General features: G+C 62.7%; 1 protein-coding gene across 1 annotated transcript; it reads left to right on the forward strand.

Moving 5' to 3' along the window:
- Positions 1-235: 235 nt before the first annotated feature.
- LOC102980689 (polycystin-1) lies at positions 236-21,589 on the forward strand (the record flags this gene model as incomplete). The annotated part of the gene is made up of 29 exons (XM_028486514.1): positions 236-307; positions 428-499; positions 585-754; positions 1,101-1,772; positions 1,871-2,054; positions 3,216-3,436; positions 3,774-3,889; positions 4,514-4,640; positions 4,985-5,232; positions 5,720-6,475; positions 7,378-7,509; positions 7,708-7,883; positions 8,108-8,241; positions 8,893-12,512; positions 12,739-12,888; positions 14,537-14,680; positions 14,769-15,048; positions 15,120-15,333; positions 15,417-15,588; positions 15,906-16,058; positions 16,783-16,927; positions 17,093-17,713; positions 17,982-18,138; positions 18,314-18,566; positions 18,670-18,865; positions 20,469-20,639; positions 20,719-20,862; positions 20,958-21,168; positions 21,268-21,589. Coding segments are annotated over 29 exons (10,033 nt in total), but the record flags the coding sequence as incomplete, so codon positions are not given.
- Positions 21,590-22,628: the final 1,039 nt, after the last annotated feature.

Genomic DNA, 22,628 nt, shown 5'->3' on the forward strand with positions numbered 1-22,628 from the left:
GGGGCAGGGGGTGGGAGGGGAAGGGGCAGGGCATGGATGGAGTGCTGAGGGGCCAGCTCTCTCCTGCCTCGGGCTCTCCAGATGAGAGTTCATTCAGGTCTTCCACCTCTGGCCCTGGGAAGAGGGAGCTCAGAGGGTGGGAGGCTGCAGCTGGAGAGCGTCTGAGGTGGGCCTGGGTGGACTCTGTGCCCTGCCTTGGGCCCCAACACTGACCTGCAGCTGCTTTGCTCTCTAGAGACGTCTCCCACAACCTGCTCCGGGCGCTGGACGTCGGGCTCCTGGCGAACCTCTCGGCGCTGACGGAGCTGTGAGTGTCCCCTCCAGGGCCGCTGCGGGATTCCATGCAGTGGGCAGGTGGCGGCTGCCTGTCACTGTTGCGGTTAAGGGGGCTCGCGTCAGACCATGTCGAATCTCTCCTTTCTTCCAGGGACATAAGCAACAACAAGATTTCTACATTAGAAGAAGGAATATTTGCTAATTTATTTAATTTAAGTGAAATGTAAGTTTTGTTGGTTTTGGTGGCTGTTGGCAGCTGGGCCCATGGCCCCCACACCTGCCCTCTGAGCCTGCCCCGCCCCCTGCAGAAACCTGAGCGGGAACCCGCTGGAGTGTGACTGTGGTCTGGCCTGGCTGCCGCGCTGGGCAGAGGAGCAGCAGGTCCACGTGGTGCGGCCCGAGGCAGCCACGTGCGCTGGGCCCGGCCCCCTGGCCGGCCGGCCCCTCCTCAGCGGCCCCCTGTTGGACAGCAGCTGTGGTGAGTGCGGGTGGGCGGGACACACTTGGTCCCTCCCTGCCGGGCAGCTTGGCCAAACAGCCGGCGGGAACCCTGCCGGTGTTCAGGGGTCTCCAGCTTAGGGTGGCAGATGAGGATCAGAGAACAGCTGCACGACAGAAATAATTACAGGGGCTGAGACAGACTGACTGGGGGAGGGGTCAGGGAGGCCCTCTGGACCAGGGAACCATGTGGGCGGGAGGCAGGGAGATCAGCCTGGGGGTGGGGGTGAGCGCCACGCAGCCATTGGAGGGTCGGAGATGATGTGATCTGGGGTGTAGAATGGTGTGGGGTACACCCTCGGGACCAGCCTGACCGTCCCTTCCAGGTGAGGAGTACGTCGCCTGTGTCCCTGATGACAGCTCGGGCGCCGTGACTCTGGTGGCTTTCTCAGCTGCCCACGAGGGCCCGCTGGCCCCTGAGGCCTGCAGCGCCTTCTGCTTCGCGGCTGGCCAGGGCCTCGCGGCCCTCTCAGAGCAGGGCAGGTGTCTGTGCGGGTTGGCCCGGCCTCCCAATGCCTCTTCGGCCTGCCTACCCTCCTGCTCCAGCCCCTCACTGCCCCCCGCCCCCACCTGCTGGGGGCCCACCCTCCTCCAGAACATCTTCCCTGCCTCCCCAGGGGCTGCCCTGGTGGGGCCCCAAGGACCCCTGGCCTCTGGCCAGCCTGCAGCCTTCCACGTCACTGCCTCACTGCCCGTCAGCTCCACGCGCTGGGACTTCGGCGATGGCTCCCCTGAGGTGGACATTGCTGGCCCGGATGCCACTCACCACTATGTGCTGCCTGGGCGCTATCCCGTGACGGCCGTGCTGGCCCTGGGGGTCGGCTCTGCTCGCCTCTGGGCAGAGGTGCGGGTGGAGGCGGCTCCCATAGCCCTGGAGCTCATGTGTTTGGCCTCTGTGCATAGCGACGAGACCCTGAAGCTTGGCGTCCGAAACCGTGGCGGCTCCGGCCTCGAGGCCACCTACAGCATCGTGGCCCTGGGCGAGGAGCCAGCCCGAGGTGGGGCTGCCCTGCCCCTGGGCCTGAGTCGGGGTGGGTGGGGCAGCCCTGGTTGGGCACACATCGATGCCCCGTCTCTCTGCCCTCTGACCCTCCAGTGGTGCATCCGCTCTGCCCCTCGGACACTGAGATCTTCCCTGGTAACGGGCACTGCTACCGCCTGGTGGTGGAGAAGGCGGCCTGGCTGCAGGCTCAGGAGCAGTGCCGGGCCTGGGCCGGGGCTGCCCTGGCCATGGTGGACAGTCCTGCCGTCCAGCACTTCCTGGTCTCCCGCGTCACCAGGTGCCTTCCCAAATGCCGCTGGTCCTCGGAGAGGCTGTGAGGTGGGGGGAGGTCCCCAGAATGCTGGGGTGGGGATGGAGCATGAGCATATTGGGGTGTCTGGAGGTGCTGTGTCCGGCCAGCCAGCCTGGCTCTGGGGATGAGGAGCCATGTTGTGCCCGCGTGTGGCTGTTCCTATCAGCTCTCCCGGCACAGATGTGGACACGGGTGCCCACTGTGGGAGGTGCATCCCCGGCCCTGTATCCTTCCCCCACTGTCCCATGGAGGGCCCCTCCTGGCAGGGACGGGAAGTTCTGGTGTGACCACAGAGGCTGCTCTTCCTCCTGCTCCTCATGCTGCTCCCCCCCGGGTGGTCACTGCTGCCAAGCGCTGCCCATGCACGAGGAGCCTCGGACGCTCTGGCTGCCCGGGCCTGTGAGGGTGTGTGATCTGTAGTGGTCACCATAGGTGGCCCTGCCTGGTCTCTACTCAGCCCTTAGCACCTGCCATGGCTGGGGGGCGGGATGGGGTGGAGGCTGGCCCCCCTCCTCTCCCAGGGTCCCTGTGTGGGAAGGGGCTGATTGGACTGTGGGTCACCCTGGACTTCCCGAGGGGAAAAATCGAGGCCCAAAGCAGTCAAAGCCCTTGCCCAAGGTCACTTGGTTTCCAGGTACTAATGCAGCCCCAGCACCCAGCTCTGACCACAGCACCTCAGCCACCCCTGCTGCCTGTCCCTCTGTCTGACCCTGTCCCAATATTTGTCCCTGTCCTTGTATCTACAAGCCCTGCCTCCAGGAGGGACTCTCTGTCCTGGCAGAGCTGTGGGGAGTAGCCTGTTTGGGGGCTGATATGTGGGTGTCTTGGTCCCCAGTGCCACACCTGGAGCCTCACCTCCGGGCACACACAGGTCTACGTGGCCCTGGACCAGAGTGAGGTGGAACCCCATGAGGGTCTCATTGGGCCCCTGGCCCCATGGGATGGGTGATTGGTTGGGCACTGGTGTGGGCCTTGCTTGCCAAGTCATGTCTGAGCCTCAGTTTCCCCATTTGGAAAGTGGGGACAGAGGCAGAGCCTGCCTGACAGGCTGCTCTGAGGAGGGTGCCCCCAGAGAGAGGGCAGAGGGAGGGGTGCTTGTCTCCGGGGAGCCCCCGAGCACCTGCCCTTCCCTCTGTCTGCCTGCAGGAGCCTGGACGTGTGGATCGGCTTCTCGGCTGTGGAGGGGGTAGAGGTGGGCCCAGCGCCACAGGGTGAGGCCTTCAGCCTGGAGAGCTGCCAGAACTGGCTGCCCGGGGAGCCACACCCCGCCACAGCTGAGCGCTGCGTGCGGCTCGGGCCTGCTGGGCAGTGCAACACGGACCTGTGCTCGGCACCGCACAGTTACGTCTGTGAGCTCCGGCCCGGAGGTGCGCTGGGGCCCCTGGGAGGCTGGGGAGCACCTGCTGCTCTGGCTCAGGACACCCCTCCTCCAAAGCATACAGGGTCCCCTGGCCACCCCGGGAGCTCCTGCCATCCTGACCAGGACAGCTGCCCCTGGCACCCCAGTTCATTCCTTAGCTGTTCAGTGTTTGTTAGGTGTTTGCTGAGTGTCTACTGTCCCGGACTGAGCCCTCACTGGACAAAACAGGTGGTGGGAGCCAGGGGCTACTGCCAGGTGGCTCAGTCCCAGGTCTGGCCCCACCCTGGGCCCCCAACACACTCCTTGGCCTGAGAACAGCACCTCATTGCATACTTGCACCCCAGGCCCTGTGTGGGATGCAGAGAACTTCCTCGTGGGAGCACCCAGTGGGGACCTGCAGGGGCCCCTGAGCCCCCTGGTGCAGCAGGAGGCCCTCACAGCCCCCCGGGAGTCCGTTGAGGTAGGCTGGCCTTCCAGGCTTCTTGCCCTGGCTGTTGCAGTTCCCTTTAAAAAACAAGAAGCCTTTTTCTGGGCCTTATTAACATTCTGTGTCCAGTAGAGTCAGTGCAGAGGGGAGTAGCACCGAGGCCTGGCATTGGGAGAGCCCTGAACGCTCCTGAGCGTTTTCTCTCGGTGCTTGGGGATTTTTTAGAAATGAAGGTACAATTCCTGTTGCTCACAGATGGGTTTTTTTTTTTTTTTTTTTTTTTTTTTGGCGGTACGCGGGCCTCTCACTGTCGTGGCCTCTCCCGTTGCGGAGCACAGGCTCAGCGGCCAGGGCTCACGGGCCTAGCCGCTCCGCGGCATGTGGGATCTTCCCCGACCAGGGCACGAACCCGTGTCCCCTGCATTGGCAGGCGGACTCTCAACCACTGCGCCACCAGGGAAGCCCCACAGATGGTTTTGACCTGATTTTTTTCTCCTGAGTGAATTGTCTCCCACTGTGTGAAATGAGGCCAGTGGGGGCCTCTTGAAGGCCCAGCTGGTGGCTCCTCCCCTCTGACCTGGTGGGTGTTTGGGCATCGGGGTGGGGCCGGCTGAGGGCCGGTGTCGGTGGAGCTGAGTGGCCCCCCTGCCCTGGCAGGTGATGGTGTTTCCTGGCTTGAGCCCGAGCCGCGAAGCTTTCCTCACTGCTGCCGAGTTCGGGACCCTGGAGCTCGGTGGGCCTGCCCAGCTGCGGCTGCAGGTGTATCGGGCCATGCGAGGAACAGGTGGGACTCCATCCTGGCAGTGGGACTTGGGGGGCTCGAGCGGCCTCTCTGCACTGTGGTGTCTGCTGGTCCCTTGCCCACTGGATTGGTCTCCAGCCTCAAGGTGGACAGAGTGGGGTCCACAGAGATGCCAACTCATGCTGGGGATCCCAAGGATGGGTTTGGTGGGGAAATTGCTGGGGCTGGGGACTCTCTGGAGTCAGTCAGCTGGCCTGGTGTGGGGAGAGTTAGAGGAGTGATGATGGGGGCTGGGTACACTGCCTGGCGAGACCTCATGTCATAGCAGGGCGTCCTTATGATCTGTTAGCAAATTGGGGTACCTGACACCCCTCCTTTCCTTGCAGGGGCCCCAGGAAACAGCAGCGAGCCCCGGAGTAGGTCCCTGGAAAACAGGACTGAGTCCATCCCTACATGCACACCAGAAGGACACCCGTGCCCTAGATCCAACATCTGCCTGCCTCTGGATGCCCCCTGCCACCTTCGGGCCTGTGCCAATGGATCCACATCAGGGCTGGGGCTCCCTGGGGTCTCCTATGCATTGTGGAAAGAGTTCCTCTTCTCTGTGCCTGCGGGCGCCCCCGCCCAGTACTCGGTGTGTATCACTGGCCTAGGTGCCTTCTGCCTCCCCATCAAACACAAACAAAATGCAGATTGTTCTGCACAGCCCTCCAAGTCCCCTAACCACCTGCCTCCCGCCTCAGCAGTTCTCTCCTCCTCTGCCAACGGTGAGAAGCTCCCGCCCCAGGGCCTTTGCACTTGCCTTTTAAGGAGGACTCTACCCCTCTCTGGGCAAGGCTGGCCAGTGTCCAGAAGTCCCTCTCCTGTCTGGGGAAGCCCCACCCCTGCCTGCATCCTCTCTGCCCTGTGTGTTCCGTCTGTCCCCATCTTGAGTGCCTTGGAGGCCCCTGTGAAGCCTGGTGGTGTGTGAGTGAATGAGGAGAGTTGAGACCTCTGTAGGGGGTGACTCTGGGTTACCCCAGGGGGCTTCTGCCGCCCGCTAGAGCCCCCGGCCCAGTGCTGCCTACAGGCCCCTGACCCACTGTGAGGACCTGACACAGGCCCACCCCTCTCTCCTGTAGGTCACCTTCCACGGCCAGGACAGCCCCCTGCTCCCTGGTGACCTCATCAGCTTGCAGCACGATGCCGGACCGGGCGCCTTCCTGCGCTGCCCCACGGCACTCGGCATCCCTGGCTCCGAGGCCCCGTACTTCTCCACCAACGTCTCAGCCTGGCTGGCCCACCTGCCTGCCCAGCTGGAGGCGGGCCCGGCTGGCCCTGCCTGTGCCCTGCGGCTGCTTGTTGCCACAGAGCGGCTCACCCCTCTGCTGGGCCTGAGCCCCAACCCGGGGCTGCGGCGGCCGGGGCGCTATGAGGTCAGGGCTACAGTGGGCAACAGCGTGTCCAGGCACAACCTGTCCTGCATCTTCAACGTGCTCTCCCCGGTGGCAGGCCTTCGGGCCATCTACCCGGCCCCCTACGACGGCCGCCTCTACATGCCCACCAACGGCTCGACCTTGGTGCTCCAGGTGGACTCTGGCACCAACGCCACGGCCACGGCATGCTGGCCTGGGGGCAACGTCAGTGCGCCCTTCAAGGCTGCCTGCCCTGCCGCTGTGGCTGCCCTGGTGCCCGACTGTGCCCACGAGGCCAATAGCACCCTGTTCTCGGTGCTGACGCTGCCCGGGCTCAGCGAGGGTGAACACGATGTGGAGGTTGTGGTGGAGAACGGTGCCGGCCGGGCCAACCTCAGCCTGCGGGTGAAGGCTGAGGAGCCCATCCGCGGTCTCCGCGCCACGCCCAGCCCTGAGGCCCGCGTGCTGCAGGGTGTCCTGGTGGTGAGTGTGGGCCCCCCGCCCCCCTGCCCCCCCGCCCCGCCCCGCCCTGAGACAAGGTGCCTATGCAGAGGGCGGCCTCTCGCCAGCGAGGAGAGCACTTGGCCGCCCGGGACAGTGGGCTCGGTGTCGGTTTCTGGGCAGGTCCTGTTCAGTGGCTCCTCAGATGGTTCGTTAATTCCTAAGTTACTGGGAAGTCACCTGTGAAACAGTCGCTCTGAAAACGCTTCTTTTTGCTCTCACATTTCCTGCACGAATTGTCGAGCTCTTCACCCACCTCTGACCTCGCTGATCCTGGGTGTGTTTTGGGGGCCCTGCTGTGTTTCCACCTGGCTAAAGTGAGCGCTTTTTGAGGTTGGGGTCTGATGCCACCCGGCCACTGTCGATGCCACTCTGGGAGGGGCTGTCCCTGTCTTGGGAGTATCCACCTCGCATAAGGCAGCCACCAGTTCTGCAGCCTTAGCACAGGGGCTGTTGGGCAGTTGGGCAGTTGTGTCCCCTTCCCCTGGCTTCCCTGTTCACACCTGTTCTATCAGGTGACTCAGGTAAACATCCAGAACCATGAGGCCCATTGAGACTCACGTGCCTTCCCAAATGGCACTGTGCTGTCCAGCTACGGGGGCCTGAGCAGGAGCCCTGGGATGGGGATGCACAGACTGAGGTGGGTTGGCTTCTTGTCACAGGTGTTGGGTTTACTTTACAGATGAGGAAACTGAGGTACAGAGAGGTCAGAATGTAACCAAGCCCAGGCTCAGCCCCGCACTGTGTGGCCTCCTTAGCCTAGAGGGAAGCCCTATAGGGAGCTATGTCCAGGCGGATAGACGTGGGTTGAGGGCACAGTTGGTCCCCCAAAGACCTTGGGCTGGGGCAGGGCCATGGCCAGCTGACGCTGTGCCCTTCCGCAGAGGTACAGCCCCGTGGTAGAGGCTGGCTCGGACGTGGTCTTCCGCTGGACCATTGATGACAAGCAGTCCCTGACCTTCCACAATGTGGTCTTCAACGTCATCTACCAGAGCGCCGCCGTCTTCAAGCTCTCGGTGGGCGGGGGGCGTGGGCACAGGGTGGAGAGTAGGGTGGGGGGGGCGGGGGCTGGGCTGTCCGCTGCTCACCTGTGCCTTCTGTTCTGCTTTGCTCCCGAGGACCCCGTGGCAGCTGTGGGTGAGTGCGGGGAGGGGCTCTGTCCACGCTGCCCTGTGGCTGGCTGGTGGCCTGCTCACTGCCACCTGTCCCCACAGCTGACGGCCTCCAACCACGTGAGCAACGTCACTGTGAACTACAACGTCACCGTCGAGCGGATGCACAGGATGCGGGGCCTGCGGGTGTCTGCGGTGCCGCCCGTGCTGCCCCCCAATGCCACGCTGGCGCTGGCGGCTGATGTGCTGGTGGACTCGGCCATGGAGGTCGCCTTTCTGTGAGTGTGCTGGGCCCCTGGGTGGGGCCCCAGCCTCCACCTCCTCATCTGTCACGACGTGCTGGGTACATAGGACGTTGGGAACGGCTGGGGGGCTGCAGCAGGGCGGGTGGTACCCTGAAAGGAGGTGCAAGGAAAGGGGCTACAGCCGGGCCCTCCACACCCCCTCCCTCCTACCCCCTCCCTCCTACCCCTCCCTCCTAGCCTGCTCGCTGTCCTGGCAGGTGGACCTTCGGGGATGGGGAGCAGGTGATCGGCCAGTTCAAGCCTCCATACAACGAGTCCTTCCAGGTCCCAGACCCCACAGTGGCCCAGGTGCTGGTGGAGCACAACATCACACACACCTACACTGTCCCAGGTAAGGGGCAGGCCTGCTGCCCTGCCAGCCTCCAGCTAGGGCGAGCCCTGCCCCGGGGACAGCCCCTCCCTGGGGGACGGCCCCCCTTGGTCCTGCCTCCCGGGATCCAGCCTGGGCTGATGGCGCAGGGCCCTCACTGGGGTGAAGAAGGGATGTCCAGGGTTGAGGAGTAGACTAGGCCTCTGAGACCCATGATTCAAGTGTGCCGGCCAGAAACTGGACCCTTCTATCCCCTCCTGACTCCTCCCCTGAGCCTTTTTTGGGGGAGAAGGGAAGGTTCCTTTTAGTCATTTTTGAAGTTCCAGAAGCCTCACACACAGAAATGCAGAGTAAACAGTGGTACCCCTATGATCCCAGCCCTGCCTCTATGATCCCAGCCCTGCACCTATGCCTGCCCTGTCACCCCAAGGGCACTCGTACCTGGAGATGGTTGCTCTTCATATTTCTGCCTCAGCCCTGCGTCTCGCCCTGTACTGAGAGCACCCAGGCCTGGGTCCAAGGGCTTTCTCTGTTCACATTATAACTGGGGCCCTGCTTTGCGCCTCACCCCCACCCCAGGCCCCTGCCCACAGCACGGGGTTAGGAGAGGTTCTGCTGAGTAGGTGGTGGCGGCGGCTCCGGCTCCGTCCCCATTCTGGGCCTGTCTGCCAGGTGAATACAACCTGACCCTGCTCGTGTCCAGTACCTTCGAGAACCTGACGCAGCAGGTGCCTGTGAGTGTGCGCGCCACCCTGCCTGCTGTGGCCGTGGCCGCAGGCAGCCGGGTCCTGGTGGCTGGCTGGCCTGTCACCTTCTTCCCGCACCCGCTTCCCTCACCCGGGGGTGTCCTATACACGTGGGACTTCGGGGATGGCTCCCCAGCTGTAACACAGCCCCAGCCAGAGGTCAACCACACGTTCGCCTCGAGGGGCGCATACCACATCCGACTGAAGGTCAACAACACGGTGAGTAGCGCAGTGGCGAGTATCAGCGTCCATGTCTTTGAGGAGCTCCGTGGCCTGACCGTGAGCCTGAGCCCGGCCGTGGAGCAGGGTGCACCCGTGGTGGTCAGCGCCACCCTGGATTCGGGCAACAACGTCACATGGACTTTCGACATGGGGGACGGCACAGTGCTCATGGGCCCTGAGGCCACGGTAGAGCACGTGTACCTGCGGGCGCAGAATTGCACGGTGACCGTGGGCGCGTCCAGCCCCACTGGAAACCTGGCCCGGAGCCTGCCCGTACAGGTCTTCGTCCTGGAGGTGCTGTGGATCGACCCTACGGCCTGCATCCCCACCCAGCCCCACGCCCAGCTCACAGCCCACGTCACTGGGGACCCTACCAACTACATCTTCGACTGGACCTTTGGGGACGGCTCGTCCAACACGACCGTCCGGGGGGACCCGACAGTGATGCACAATTTCACACGTAGTGGTACATTCCCCCTGGTGCTGGTCCTGTCGAGCCACGTGAACAAGGCGCATTACTTCAGCAGCATCTGCGTGGAGCCCGAGGTGGGCAACATCACTGTGCGGCCCGAGAGGCAGTTCGTGCGGGTCGGGGACGCGGCCCGGCTAGTTGCCTGCACCTGGCCCCCATTCCCCTACCGCTACACCTGGGACTTCGGCACCGAGGATGCTGCTGCCCGCGTCGGGGGCCCCGAGGCCACATTCACCTACTGGGACTCAGGTTCCTACCTGGTGACGGTCACCGTGTCCAACAACATCTCAGCCGCTAACGACTCGGCCCTCGTGGAGGTGCAGGAGCCTGTGCATCTCACAGGCATCAGGGTCAATGGCTCACACGTGCTGGAGCTGCAGCAACCCTACCTGTTCTCTGCTGTGGGACGTGGGCACCCCGCCACCTACCTGTGGGAGCTGGGTGATGGCGGGCGGCTCCAGGGCCCTGTGGTCACCCACGCCTACAGCAGCACGGGCTGCTTCCCCGTCAGGGTGTCCGGCTGGAACGAGGTGAGCCGTGGGGAGGCCCAGCTGAATGTCACCGTGCAGCGGCGTGTGCGGGGGCTCAGCGTCAATGCCAGCCGCACGGTGGTACCCCTGAACGGCAGCGTGAGCTTCAGCACCTCCCTGGAGGCAGGCAGTGACGTGCACTACTCCTGGGTCCTCTGTGACCGCTGCACGCCCATCCCTGGGGGCCCCACCATCTCCTACACCTTCCGGTCTGTCGGCACCTTCAACATCATTGTCACGGCTGAGAATGATGTGGGCACCGCCCAGGACAGTATTTTCATCTATGTCCTGCAGCACATCGAGGGGCTGCAGGTGATGGGTGGCAGCGGTAGCTGCTGCTTCCCCACCAACCGCACGCTGCAGCTGCAGGCCGCAGTCAGGGATGGCACCAACATCTCCTACAGCTGGACCGCTCAGCGGGACAGTGGCCTGGCCCTGGCTGGCAGCGGCAAAGCCTTCTCGCTCACCGTGCTTGAGGCTGGCACCTACCACGTCCAGCTGCGGGCCACCAATATGCTGGGCAGTGCCTCGGCCAACCGCACCGTGAACTTTGTGGAGCCTGTGGGGTGGCTGGCCGCCGCCGCCTCCCCAAACCCGGTGGCTGTCAATGCAAGTGTCGCCCTCCGCGCTGAGCTGGCTGGTGGCAGTGGTGTCACTTACACCTGGTCCCTGGAGGAAAGGCTGAGCTGGGAGACCCCAGAGCCATCCACCACCCATACCTTTCCCAGCCCCGGCCTGCACTTGGTCACAGTCACGGCCAAGAACCAACTGGGCTCAGCCAACGCCAGCATTGAGGTGGCTGTGCAAGTGCCTGTCAGTGGCCTCAGCATCAGGGCCAGTGAACTGGACTGCAGCTTTGTGGTGGCCAGTTCCACCGTGCCTTTCTGGGGGCAGCTGGCCTCGGGCACCAACGTGAGCTGGTGCTGGGCTGTGCCGGGTGGCAGCAGGCATGGCCAGCACATCGCCGTGGTCTTCCCTGACGCCGGCACCTTTTCCATTCAGCTCAACGCCTCCAACGCAGTCAGCTGGGTTGTGGCCACACACAACCTCACGGTGGAGGAACCCATCATGGGCCTGGTGCTATGGGCCAGCAGGAAGGTGGTGGAGCCCGGGCAGCTGGTTCACTTTCAGATCCTGCTGGCCGCCGGCTCGGCCGTCAGCTTCCACCTACAGGTCAGCGGGGCTGGCCTCGAGGTGCTCCCTGGGCCCCACTTCTCCCGCAGCTTCCCCCGGGTCGGGGACTACACGGTGAGCATCCAGGCCGAGAACCACGTAAGCCGGGTGCAGGCGCAGGTGCGTGTCTCGGTGCTGGAGGCCGTGGGTGGGCTCCAGGTGCCCGACTGCTGCGAGCTGGCCATCGCCACGGGCACCGAGAGGAACTTCACGGCCCGGGTGCAGCGGGGTTCCCGTGTTGCCTATGCGTGGTACTTCTCACTGCAGAAGGTCCAGGGGGACTCGCTGGTCATCCTGTCGGGTCGCGATGTCACCTATACCCCCGTGGCTGCGGGGCTGCTGGAGATCCATGTGCGAGCCTTCAACGAGCTGGGTGGTGTGAACCACACGCTCGTGGTTGAGGTCCAGGACATCATTCAGCACGTGGCGCTGCACAGCGGCCGCTGCTTCACCAACCGCTCGGCCCGCTTCGAGGCTGCCACGAGCCCCAGCCCCCGGCGTGTGGCCTACCACTGGGACTTTGGGGATGGGGCCCTGGCAGAGGACACGGAGGTTCCCTGGGCAGCTCACTCCTACCTGCAGCCTGGGGACTACCGCGTGGAGGTGAATGCCTCCAACCTGGTGAGCTTCTTTGTGGCGCAGACCACGGTCACCGTCCATGTGCTGGCCTGCAGGGAGCCCGAGGTGGATGTGGCCCTGCCCCCACAGGTACTTATGCGGCGCTCCCAGCGCAACTACCTGGAGGCCCACGTTGACCTACGCGACTGCGTCACGTACCAGACTGAGTACCGCTGGGAGGTGTACCGCGCTACCAGCTGCCAGCGGCCTGGGCGCATGGCCCGGGTGACCCTGCCCAGTGTGGATGTGAGCCGGCCCCAGCTGGTGGTGCCACGGATGGTGCTGCCTGTGGGCCACTACTGTTTTGTGTTCGTGGTGTCGTTTGGGGACACACCGCTGGCACGGAGCATCCAGGCCAATGTGACAGTGGCCCCTGAGCACCTGGTGCCCATTGTCGAGGGTGGCTCCTACCGTGTGTGGTCGGACTCTCAGGACCTGGTGCTGGATGGGAGCAAGTCCTATGACCCCAACCTGGAGGACGGTGACCAGACGCCGCTCAGCTTCCACTGGGCCTGCGTGGCCTCGACGCAGGTCAGCCACATGGCGGGGCAATCGTCCTCTTGATACCCCTTAGGTCGTTTGTGTGAATGAGGCTGGCAGGCTCTTGGGTCCGCTTGATATGTCTGAGTGCCTGGTGGGCTTGATCCCAGCAGCGGGAGGGGTCTTCCCAGCCGTCCCGGGGCCAGGCTCTAATTGGAGGCAGGCCTAGGGTCTCACCCCTGTGCGCCCCCCTGCCCCGCCCCGTTACGGACTGCAGAGTGAGACTGGCGGGTGTGCGCTGAACTTCGGGCCCCGTGGGAGCAGTGTGGTCACCATCCCCCGGGAGCGTCTGCAAGCCGGTGTGGAGTATACCTTCAACCTGACCGTATGGAAGGCAGGCCGCAAGGAGGAGGTCACCAACCAGACGGTGGGTGCTGCCCTGGCCCAGCCCTGGGTGGAGCTACCAACCCCCAGGGTGGGGGGACTTCCAGAGAGGCTGAGTGCATAGGGCCCCTGCCTGCCCATAGTACCGAGTACCCATTTTTTTTTTTTTTTTAATCTTTGGCTGCGTTGGGTCTTTGTTGCCACATGTTGCGGTGAGTGGGAGCTACTCTTCGTTGTGGCGCGCAGGCTTCTCATTGTAGAGGCTTCTCTTGTTGCGGAGCACGGGCCCTAGACATGTGGGCTTCCGTAGTTGTGGCACACGGGCTCAGTAGTTGTGGCTCACGGGCTCTAGAGCACAGGCTCAGTAGTTGTAGTGCATGGGCTTAGCTGCTTTGCAGCATGGGGATCTTCCCAGGCCAGGGCTCAAACCCGTGTCCCCTGTATTGGCAGGCAGATTCTTAACCACTGCGCCACTAGGGAAGTCCCCGAGCACCCTTTTTTTTTTTTTTTTGCGGTACACGGGCCTCTCACTGCCGTAGCCTCTCCCTTTGCGGAGCACAGGCTCCGGACGTGCAGGCTCAGCGGCTATGGCTCACGGGCCCAGCTTCTCCGCGGTATGTGGGATCTTCCTGGACCGGGGCACGAACCCGTGTCCCCTGCATCAGCAGGTGGACTCTCAACCACTGCGCCATCAGGAAAGCCCTGTTTTAGTGCTTCTAGAACTATTGGTTTTAAGTCATTATTACTCTTGATGCTAATTCTACTTAACAAGATGCTTCTCTGTCATCGCTTTCTTCCAAAAAGGCCATAGCTGCACACGAAGTTTAGAGGCGCAGCACAGGCCCTAGTGGTTTGTGAGAAATTCACTGTCCCCGCAGCACTGAAGGCCAACAGCGAGGAGACACGTCCCTTCCCCAGAGCATGGTGTCCCCTCCCTGAATAGGGAGGGCCTGTTCTTGCCTGTGTGTGGAGCATGCTCTCTTTCCCTCCGTAAGCTGTCAGGCGGTCAGAACCATGTATGCTTGGCCCCATGTCACCACTTCTGCTGCTGTAACAGGAGCGGGTGCATCAGGCCCTGCTGGTGCCCGGGATGGGGTGTCCGTCCCCCATGCCAGGTTTCTGCCCGGAGTGGCCGTCTGGGGCTGTCTGATGTGGGCCCTGCCCCCAGTGCAGAGAGCAGTGGGAGGCTCAGACGGGGCTGTGCTGAGCTGAGCTATGCTTGTCCCCATGTGGACACTCGTCCATCCGTACCTTCATGCCTCTTTTCATCTATCCATTTGTAGCCGAGCACCTGTCCAGTGCTTGCTGTGTGCCAGGCCCAAGACCAGCCCAGGGTGCTGCAGAAAATAAGCCCATCATGGTCTCCACTTCATTAAATTCCCTCCTCCCCCATCCTCCCCCACCTGTCCCTCAATCCTAGGAGTCACAAAACTCCTAAATATCCTGAGCGAGGGCTGAGTTCATGGCCCCACAGAACCTGGGCTTCTGGTTGACTTAGGAGTCGGCAGGGTCTGAGAGGAGCTTCTGCAGGTGGGAGGATGGCAGGGGCAGGGGCCCTGCTCTTCCATGGGTTTCGCTACCACCCACCACATGGGGCAGACTCAAGGGTCTGGGCCTCAGGAGCAGAGCCCCAATCCGGAGGCTCCTGGCCAGGTTGGGCATGCCTCTCTCTAATCCTGCCCGGCCTCCAGGTGCTGATCCGGAGTGGCCGGGTACCCATCGTGTCCTTGGAGTGTGTGTCTTGCAAGGCGCAGGCGGTGTATGCAGTGAGCCGCAGCTCCTATGTGTACCTGGAGGGCCGCTGTGACAACTGCGGCGGGGGCTCCGAGCGCGGGGTGAGCAGGGGGTCCCGCGTGGGGACCTAAGGTGGGGGGCCTGGGGGAGACCCGCCCCTGAGCATCTGCGATCTGGGTGCTCCCTCAGCGCTGGGCCGCACGCAGCTTTAGCAATGAGACACTGGTGCTGGACGAGACAACCACGTCCACGGGCAGTGCGGGCATGCGGCTGGTGGTGCGGCGCGGCGTGCTGCGCGACGGCGAGGGCTACACGTTCACGCTCACGGTGCTGGGCCGCTCGGGCCAGGAGCAGGGCTGCGCCTCCATCCATCTTGCCCCAAACCGCCCTCCACTGGGGGGCTCCTGCCGCCTTTTCCCGCTCGAGGCCGTGCGCGCCCTCACCACCAAGGTGCACTTCGAGTGTGTGGGTGAGTATGGCCATGGGGCCCTGGTGATGGGGGGCACGTGGGGACCCCGCTGATGCCCTGGGGGCCCACAGGCTGGCAGGACGAGGAGGACGCGGGTGCTCCACTGGTGTATGCCCTGCTGCTGCAGCGCTGTCTCCAGGGCCACTGCGAGGAGTTCTGTGTCTACAAGGGCAGCCTCTCCACCTATGGGGCCGTGCTGCCGCCCGGTTTTGCACCCCACTTTGTAGTGGGCCTGGCTGTAGTAGTGCAGGACCAACTGGGTGCCGCCGTGGTCGCCCTCAACAGGTGAGCCTGTGCCCGTGGAACAGGGCCTGGCCGGGGGTGGGAGGGGGACCCGCCACCTGTTCATCCACAGCCTCTGCCCACAGGTCTCTGGCCATCACCCTGCCAGAGCCCCCTGGGGAGTCCCCCAACGGCCTCCCAGATCTCACGCCCTGGCTGTACAGCCTCACAGAGAGCACGCTGCCTGGGCTGCTGCGCCAGGCCGACCCCCAGCACGTCATTGAGTACTCGCTGGCCCTCATCGCTGTGCTCAACGAGGTCAGTGCGGCCGAGGAGCCCCTCCTGCACTGGCCTCTGTGCTGGGGGTGGCCCACACCCCCTCTCCTGACCAGGGCCTCAGCCCCACTCCTGTTCCCTGCAGCACCCACTTGCGGGGCCCTCCCCAGTGCCAGGCTGCCCCCTCCTCCTCGTGCCCCTAGCCCCCACGTGGGGTCCTGGGGAATGCCCCTTTTGCCCTTGACACAGAGCTCGAGTTGCCGCTGGTGTTAGGCAGCGGCTGAGATGCCTGCTCTTGGCTGGCCTGCACTGTGGGCGGGGCTGCCCATCTCCTGCTGATGGCTCCCCTGTGCCTGCAGTACGAGCAGGCCCTGGCCATGGCGGCAGAGCCAGACCCCAGGCGGCAGCTGCGCGCCCAGATACGCAAGAACGTCACTGAGACCCTGGTCTCCCTGCGGGTCAACACCGTGGACGACATCCAGCAGGTTGCGGCCGCCCTGGCCCAGTGCACGGTAGGACGAGACACAGGCCCTGCGGCAGCCCTGGGCCCCCAACCCTGACGACCCGAGAGCTCCTTTCCTAGCCAAGTCTGTGTGGCCACGTGCCCGTTCTCAGCTGTCCCAGTGTGAGCCACGGGTGCCCCCCAGGGTGACCCTGCAGGGGTCCAGGGCACAAGGCCCAGGTGTGGGGAGGGGCGAGGCTGTTCTGTGCTCTCGCCTGTGGGCCTGTGGTTATACCTGACCCCGCCACCCTCGCCTAGAACTCAGCAACTGGGCTGGGCTGGGCTCTGTCTTGACGGCGCTGGGGGACTGTGCTCAGGGTGGCAGGGGATTGCTGCCGAGGCCTCGTGGAGAAGAGAGGGGAAGGTCTTCTGGGTGGGGGTCACCCTGTCTGCGACATGGGTTACTTGGCTGTGTGCGTGGCCGGGGGGCCACGTTACCTTGAACTTGGCCTGTGTGTGGGGAAGAGCCACTGAAGGGCTCCTGGCAGAGATGCCCATGGATGTAGCTGTGTTTGGCATGGATTTTCCAGCTGCAACATGAAAGGTGGTTTGGAACGGCTCCACGGAGGTGGGGAGGCCGCCGTCACAGAGGCTGCTCCAGGATCACAGCGAGCATGGCGGAGCTGAGCTGGGCTGAGGGGCAGAAGTGGGGGGAGCTGCTGCTGAGTGGCCCCCACCTGGCCTGGGTCAACTGGGCTGGAGTGGGGCTGGACATGGTGATGGGCTCCCTGCAGGTGTCCAGCTGGGAATTCGTGTGCCACTCGTGCCTGAAGAAGACACTGCACAAGCTAGAGGGCATGATGCGCATCCTGCAGGCTGAGACCGCTGCGGGCACCGGGACGCCCACTGCCATTGCCGACAGCATCCTCAACATCACAGGTGTGGGCACCTGCTGCTCCCTGGACCTTCCCCCACCTCTCTCCCACCTCTACCCCCCCTTCCAATCTCTGCCCCCAACCAGACCTCTCCCCCAGCTGGACCTCTCCCCTGACCTTTCCCCATGACCCCTCCCCCACTTCTCCCCCTAATCTCTCCTATCTGTAGGCGACCTCATCCACCTGGCCAGTTTGGACGTGCAGGGCCCACAGCCCTCGGAGCTGGGGGCAGAGCCACCGTCGCTACTGGTGGCGTCCAGGGCCTACCAGCTCTCATCGGCCCTCATGGGCATCCTCATGCGCTCCCGTGTGCTCAACGAGGAGCCCCTGACCCTGGCGGGTGAAGAGATCGTGGCACAGGGCAAGCGCTCGGACCCGCTGAGTCTGCTGTGCCAGGGCAACGCGTCGGGCCCCGGCTGCCACTTCTCCATCCCCGCAGCCTTCAGCGGGGCCCTGTCCAACCTCAGTGATGTGGTGCAACTCATCCTCCTCGTTGACTCCAACCCCTTCCCCTTTGGCTACATCAGCAACTACACTGTCTCCACCAAGGTGGCGTCCATGGCTTTCCAGACACAGGCCGGCACCCAGATCCCCATCGGGCAGCTGGCCTCAGAGCGCGCCATCACCGTGAAAGTGCCCAACAACTCAGACCAGGCTGCCCAGGGCCACCGCATCCCTGCTGGCTCCACCATCGTCCAGCCCCAGGCCTCAGTCAGTGTCGTGGTCACCCCCGAGAACAGCAACCCCGAGGCCGGGCTTCACCTGCAGCTTACTTTCATGGTGCTGAACGGTGCGTGGTGTGGTGGGGCCTTCGGTGGGCGGCGGCCTCTTCCCTCCTGTGGCCCAGCCTGTGTGGGGCAGTGGGGTGGCCAGGTGAACAGGCGTTTCTCGCGTGCACCCCCAGCTCGTGGCCTTCGGTAAAGTCTGTCTCCTGCTTCATGGAGCCCTGGGGGCCTGGCCAGAGGGCAGTGGGGCGGCTGGGGAGGGCTTCTGGGGTGGTTCCTTGGGGTGTGTGAGCTGCCCGAGCAGGGGTCTGAGCCTGCACATGCCACACGCAGGGCACTACCTGCCGGAGGAGCCTGAGCCCTACCTGGCCGCCTACCTGCACACTGTGCCCTGGCCCAACGAGCACAACTGCTCCGCCAGCAGGAGGATCAGCCTGGAGGTCCTGGCAGGCGACGACCACAGGCCTTACACCTTCTTCATTGCCCCGGGGTGAGCACGTCCTGACCTGGACCTGGGAGCAGCGGGACTTGTTGGCGGTGTGGGGCTGGTCTCTGAGAGCAGGTGGACATGATCGGATCCGTACGTGCCAGGGCCCAGCGGCTCACCGTGGGGTTTGGGGAGTGGGCCAGGCCAGGTCTGGCCATGACACCCCCAATTCTCCCAGGACCAGAGATCTGGGCGCGAGCTACTACCTGAACCTGACCAGCCACTTCCGATGGTCAACACTGGAGGTGTCCGTGGGTCTGTACACGTCCCTCTGCCAGTACTTCAGCGAGAAGGAGATGGCATGGCGGACGGAGGGCCTCGTGCCCCTAGAGGAGACCTCGCCCAGCCAGGCTGTCTGCCTCACCCGCCACCTCACCGCCTTCGGTGCCAGTCTCTTTGTGCCTCCCAGCCACGTCCGCTTCATCTTCCCCGTGAGTGGTGCTGCATCCTTGGACTGCTGGGGAGCCCCGGCTCTGCCCTGAGCAGGTGAGAGCTGGGCTGCGCCCCTGGGGCCTGACGGCTCTGTCTCCCCAGGAGCCAGCCTCAAGCGTGAACTACATTGTCCTGCTGACGTGCACTGTGTGCCTGGTGACCTACGCGGTCACGGCTGTGATCCTGCGTAAGCTGGACCAGCTGGACGTCAGCCGGGTCCGCGTCATCCCGTTCTGCGGGAAGGGGGGCCGCTTCAAGTATGAGATCCTGGTCAAGACCGGCTGGGGCCGGGGCTCAGGTGAGGGGGGCCGCCTTCCTGACGGGGACTCTTGTAATAGAGGGGTGGCTTCCAACAGGGCTTTGGGTCACCATGGCTGTGCCAGGCAGCAGCTCGTTCAATTGCACAGCGACCTGTGGGCATGCAATGGGCTCGTAGTCCCTGTGGGCAGCCGCTGACATGCGCGGCTGGGTGGAACAGCCTGACGATTGGTGTGGGAAATGATTATTAAATGGTAATAAGTCATCCTGGTGAAAAGATTGTTTTCAAGACATCAAAAGCTCTTGAACTCTTGGTTAAAAATGTGTAAAGAAACGTGATGATGTGGAGTTAGTACAGTGTAACATAAAGCGTCAGACGCTGAGAGCTAAAGTGCCTTATTTCTTTGTGGGAAACTTACCAAGAGTAGTTTGAGCAGCGCTTGCCTTCTCATCTGTAATTGCCACCTGAGGGGGTATCTTTGTGCCTCGGCCAGCGGACACTTTGCTGCCGACCTCTTGTTGTGCTCTCCTCTCTGTGAACTATCTCTGAGAGTTCTTTCCACGTGAAGTTTTTGTCAGCATCCATTGCTATGTGACGTCTTCATCCTTTTTGTCGCAGCCATTGCTCTCACTCATGTTGGTGAGTTTGCTGTCAGCAACGGCCTCTCCAGAGCCCCTGGGGCAGCAGCAGCAACAGTGGCCCCGTGGTCGGCTGTTTCTTCAGTCGTGTGTTTGCCTTTGATGCAAAGTTCGCTTCCTTGGTACAATTTTTCATTTCTTTGCTGTGCTTTCATCTTTGTCACCTGGTTCTCTCTTTTATTTTTTATTTTTTAAATTTTTTTTTGCTGCGTTGGGTCTTCGTTGCTGCTTGTGCAGGCTTTCTCTTGTTGAGGTGAGTGGGGGGCTACTCTTCATTGCGGTGCGCGGGCTTCTTTCTCACTGTGGTGGCTTCTCTTGTGGAGCACGGGCTCTAGGTGTGCAGGCTTCAGTAGTTGCAGCACGCGGGCTCAGTAGTTGTGGCTTGCAGGCTCTACAGCACAGGCTCAGTAGTTGTGGCGCACGGGCTTAGTTGCTCCATGGCTCGTGGGATCTTTCCGGCCCAGGGCTCAAACCTGTGTCCTCTGCATTGGCAGGCGGATTCTTAACCACCGCGCCACCAAGGAAGTCCCTTTCTTTTATTTTTAGCTTTAAAATTTTTTTCTGGTCCTCTGTGTTGATGACCCACTTTTATAAAACGTTGTGTAGGTTTATCACTAGGGACACGGAGGCAACACTGCTGTGGACTTGGTGGTCCGTGTGGGGACTGAGAGGTGTATGGTGACTGGTCACCAGCAGCCTCTGGGAGAGGTGACATCATCCATCAGGACATGCATCTCTTGTGTAGCGGACTGAAGGCTGGCAGCCACCTTCACGTTCCATGCTGTTACTTGCAGTTAAGGCACCACCACAACTGGCATTTGAATTGTGTTACTGGGGGCCGTTCATTTAATAGTTTGAGGTGACTGAGATCCGTTTGTATCAGAGCCACAGGGTGAGGGCTGCCTGTGCCTGTCGAAGGAAGGTTGTCAGCGCAGACTCGCCCAGGGTCAGTGTCTGGTGGGCGGCAAACCCAGAGTCCTGCCCCCTGTCCCTCCGTCCTCCAGGGACCACAGCTCATGTGGGCATCATGCTGTACGGGGCGGACAGCCGCAGCGGCCACCGGCACCTGGATGGGGACGGAGCCTTCCACCGCAACAGCCTGGACATCTTCCAGATCGCCACCCCACACAGCCTGGGCAGCGTGTGGAAGATACGCGTGTGGCATGACAACAAAGGTCTGGGGGCCCCACTGCTGCCACCCCCATCCCCCTGCAGCCCACCCAGCCCTGACCGCCCTGCCCCTCCCCTCCGCAGGGCTGAGCCCCGCCTGGTTCCTGCAGCACATCATCGTCAGGGACCTGCAGAACGCCCGCAGCACCTTCTTCCTGGTCAACGACTGGCTGTCAGTGGAGACGGAGGCCAACGGGGGCCTGGTGGAGAAGGAGGTGCTGGCGGCAAGTAAGGCCCTGCCCCGGTGGCGGGCCATGGGGTGGGGGTGGGGGGCTGGGGTGCCTGGCCCTGGGATCTTCTGAAGCCCTCCTGTCCCCGCCCAGGTGATGTGGCCCTGCAGCGGTTCCAGCGCCTCCTGGTGGCCGAACTGCAGCGCGGCTTCTTTGACAAGCACGTCTGGCTCTCCATGTGGGACAGGCCACCTCGGAGCCGCTTTACACGTGTCCAGCGAGCCACGTGCTGCGTCCTCCTCATCTGCCTCTTCCTGGGTGCCAACGCTGTGTGGTACGGTGCTGTGGGAGATGCTACCTACAGGTGGGTGCTGTGGGGGTCGGCACGCCCTCCCTCTGCCCAACCCCCAACCCCTCTTGCCCCACCCCCCAAGCCGGCCCCATCTCTCCTCTCCTGCCACAGTGTGGGGCCCGCATCCAGTCTGATCCCACTGAGCATCGACACCATCGCCGTCGGCCTGGTGTCCAGCCTGGTTGTCTACCCCGTCTACCTGGCCATCCTGTTCCTCTTCCGGATGTCCCGGAGCAAGGTGGGCGGGGCTCCTGGAGCATGGGCATGGCTGACCCTGCCAAGGGCTGTGCTGTTCAGTATGGCAGCCAGAGAGGGGTCAGGAGCCGGGGGAGAGATGCAGGGTGTCAGAATCAGGAGTGAACAGGGGTCACTGCTGACACCACCGAAGCAAACAGGACTGGCTGGGGAACTGGCTGATGCCCACGTCTCATAAGAAAGGGTCATACACCATGATGCAGGGTGTCAGAATCAGGAGTGAACAGGGGTCACTGCTGACACCACCGAAGCAAACAGGACTGGCTGGGGAACTGGCTGATGCCCACGTCTCATAAGAAAGGGTCATACACCATGACAAAGGGTGTCAGAATCAGGAGTGAACAGGGGTCACTGCTGACACCACCGAAGCAAACAGGACTGGCTGGGGAACTGGCTGATGCCCACGTCTCATAAGAAAGGGTCATATACCATGACAAGTGGCATTTCCCCCAGGAACCCAGAATGGACATCCTTAGCTGTATGTGGCTGGGTTTTTTTTTGGGGAGGGGGCAGGGGGGTTGTTTTTTGTTTTTTTTTTAATTTTTGGCCACGCCACGGGGCATGCAGGATCTTAGTTCCCCGAATAGGGATCGAACCCACGCCCTCTGCAGTGGAAGCACGGAATCCTAACCAGTAGACTGCCAGGGAATTTCCCGTGTGTGTGTGTGTGTGTGTGTGTGTGTGTGCGCGCGCATATATATTTTTTCTTTTTGGCTGCGTTGGGTCTTGCGCAGGCTTACTCTAGTTGCGAGTGGGGTCCACGGGCTTCTCATTGCAGTGGCTTCTCTTGTTGCAGAGCACGGGCTCTAGGCGCACAAGTTTTCAGTAGTTGTGGCACGTGGGCTCAGTAGTTGTGGCTTACGGGCTCTAGAGTGCAGGCTCAGTAGTGGCGCACGGGCTTAGTTGCTCCGCGGCATGTGGGATCTTCCCAGACCAGGGATCGAACTCATGTCCCCTGCATTGGCAGGCGGATTCTTAACCACTGCGCCACCAGGGAAGTCCCTGGCTGTTTTTATTTAAGTTGATTAAAATTAGATAAAATTAAAACTTCAGCTTCTCCATTACACCAGCCACACTTCAGGTGTTCTGTATTGGCATGTGGCAAGTGGTTCCTGTGATGGACAGTGTAGGTGTAGAATGTGTGCATCTAGAACATTCTCCAGGACAGCACTGCTCTAGACTGCCTGCCAGGAGCGAGCATGCCTTCCCACAGCAGG

Source organism: Physeter macrocephalus, unplaced genomic scaffold (genome assembly GCF_002837175.3).
Source record: "Physeter macrocephalus isolate SW-GA unplaced genomic scaffold, ASM283717v5 random_1328, whole genome shotgun sequence".
In the NCBI taxonomy this organism is placed as follows: domain Eukaryota; kingdom Metazoa; phylum Chordata; class Mammalia; order Artiodactyla; family Physeteridae; genus Physeter; species Physeter macrocephalus.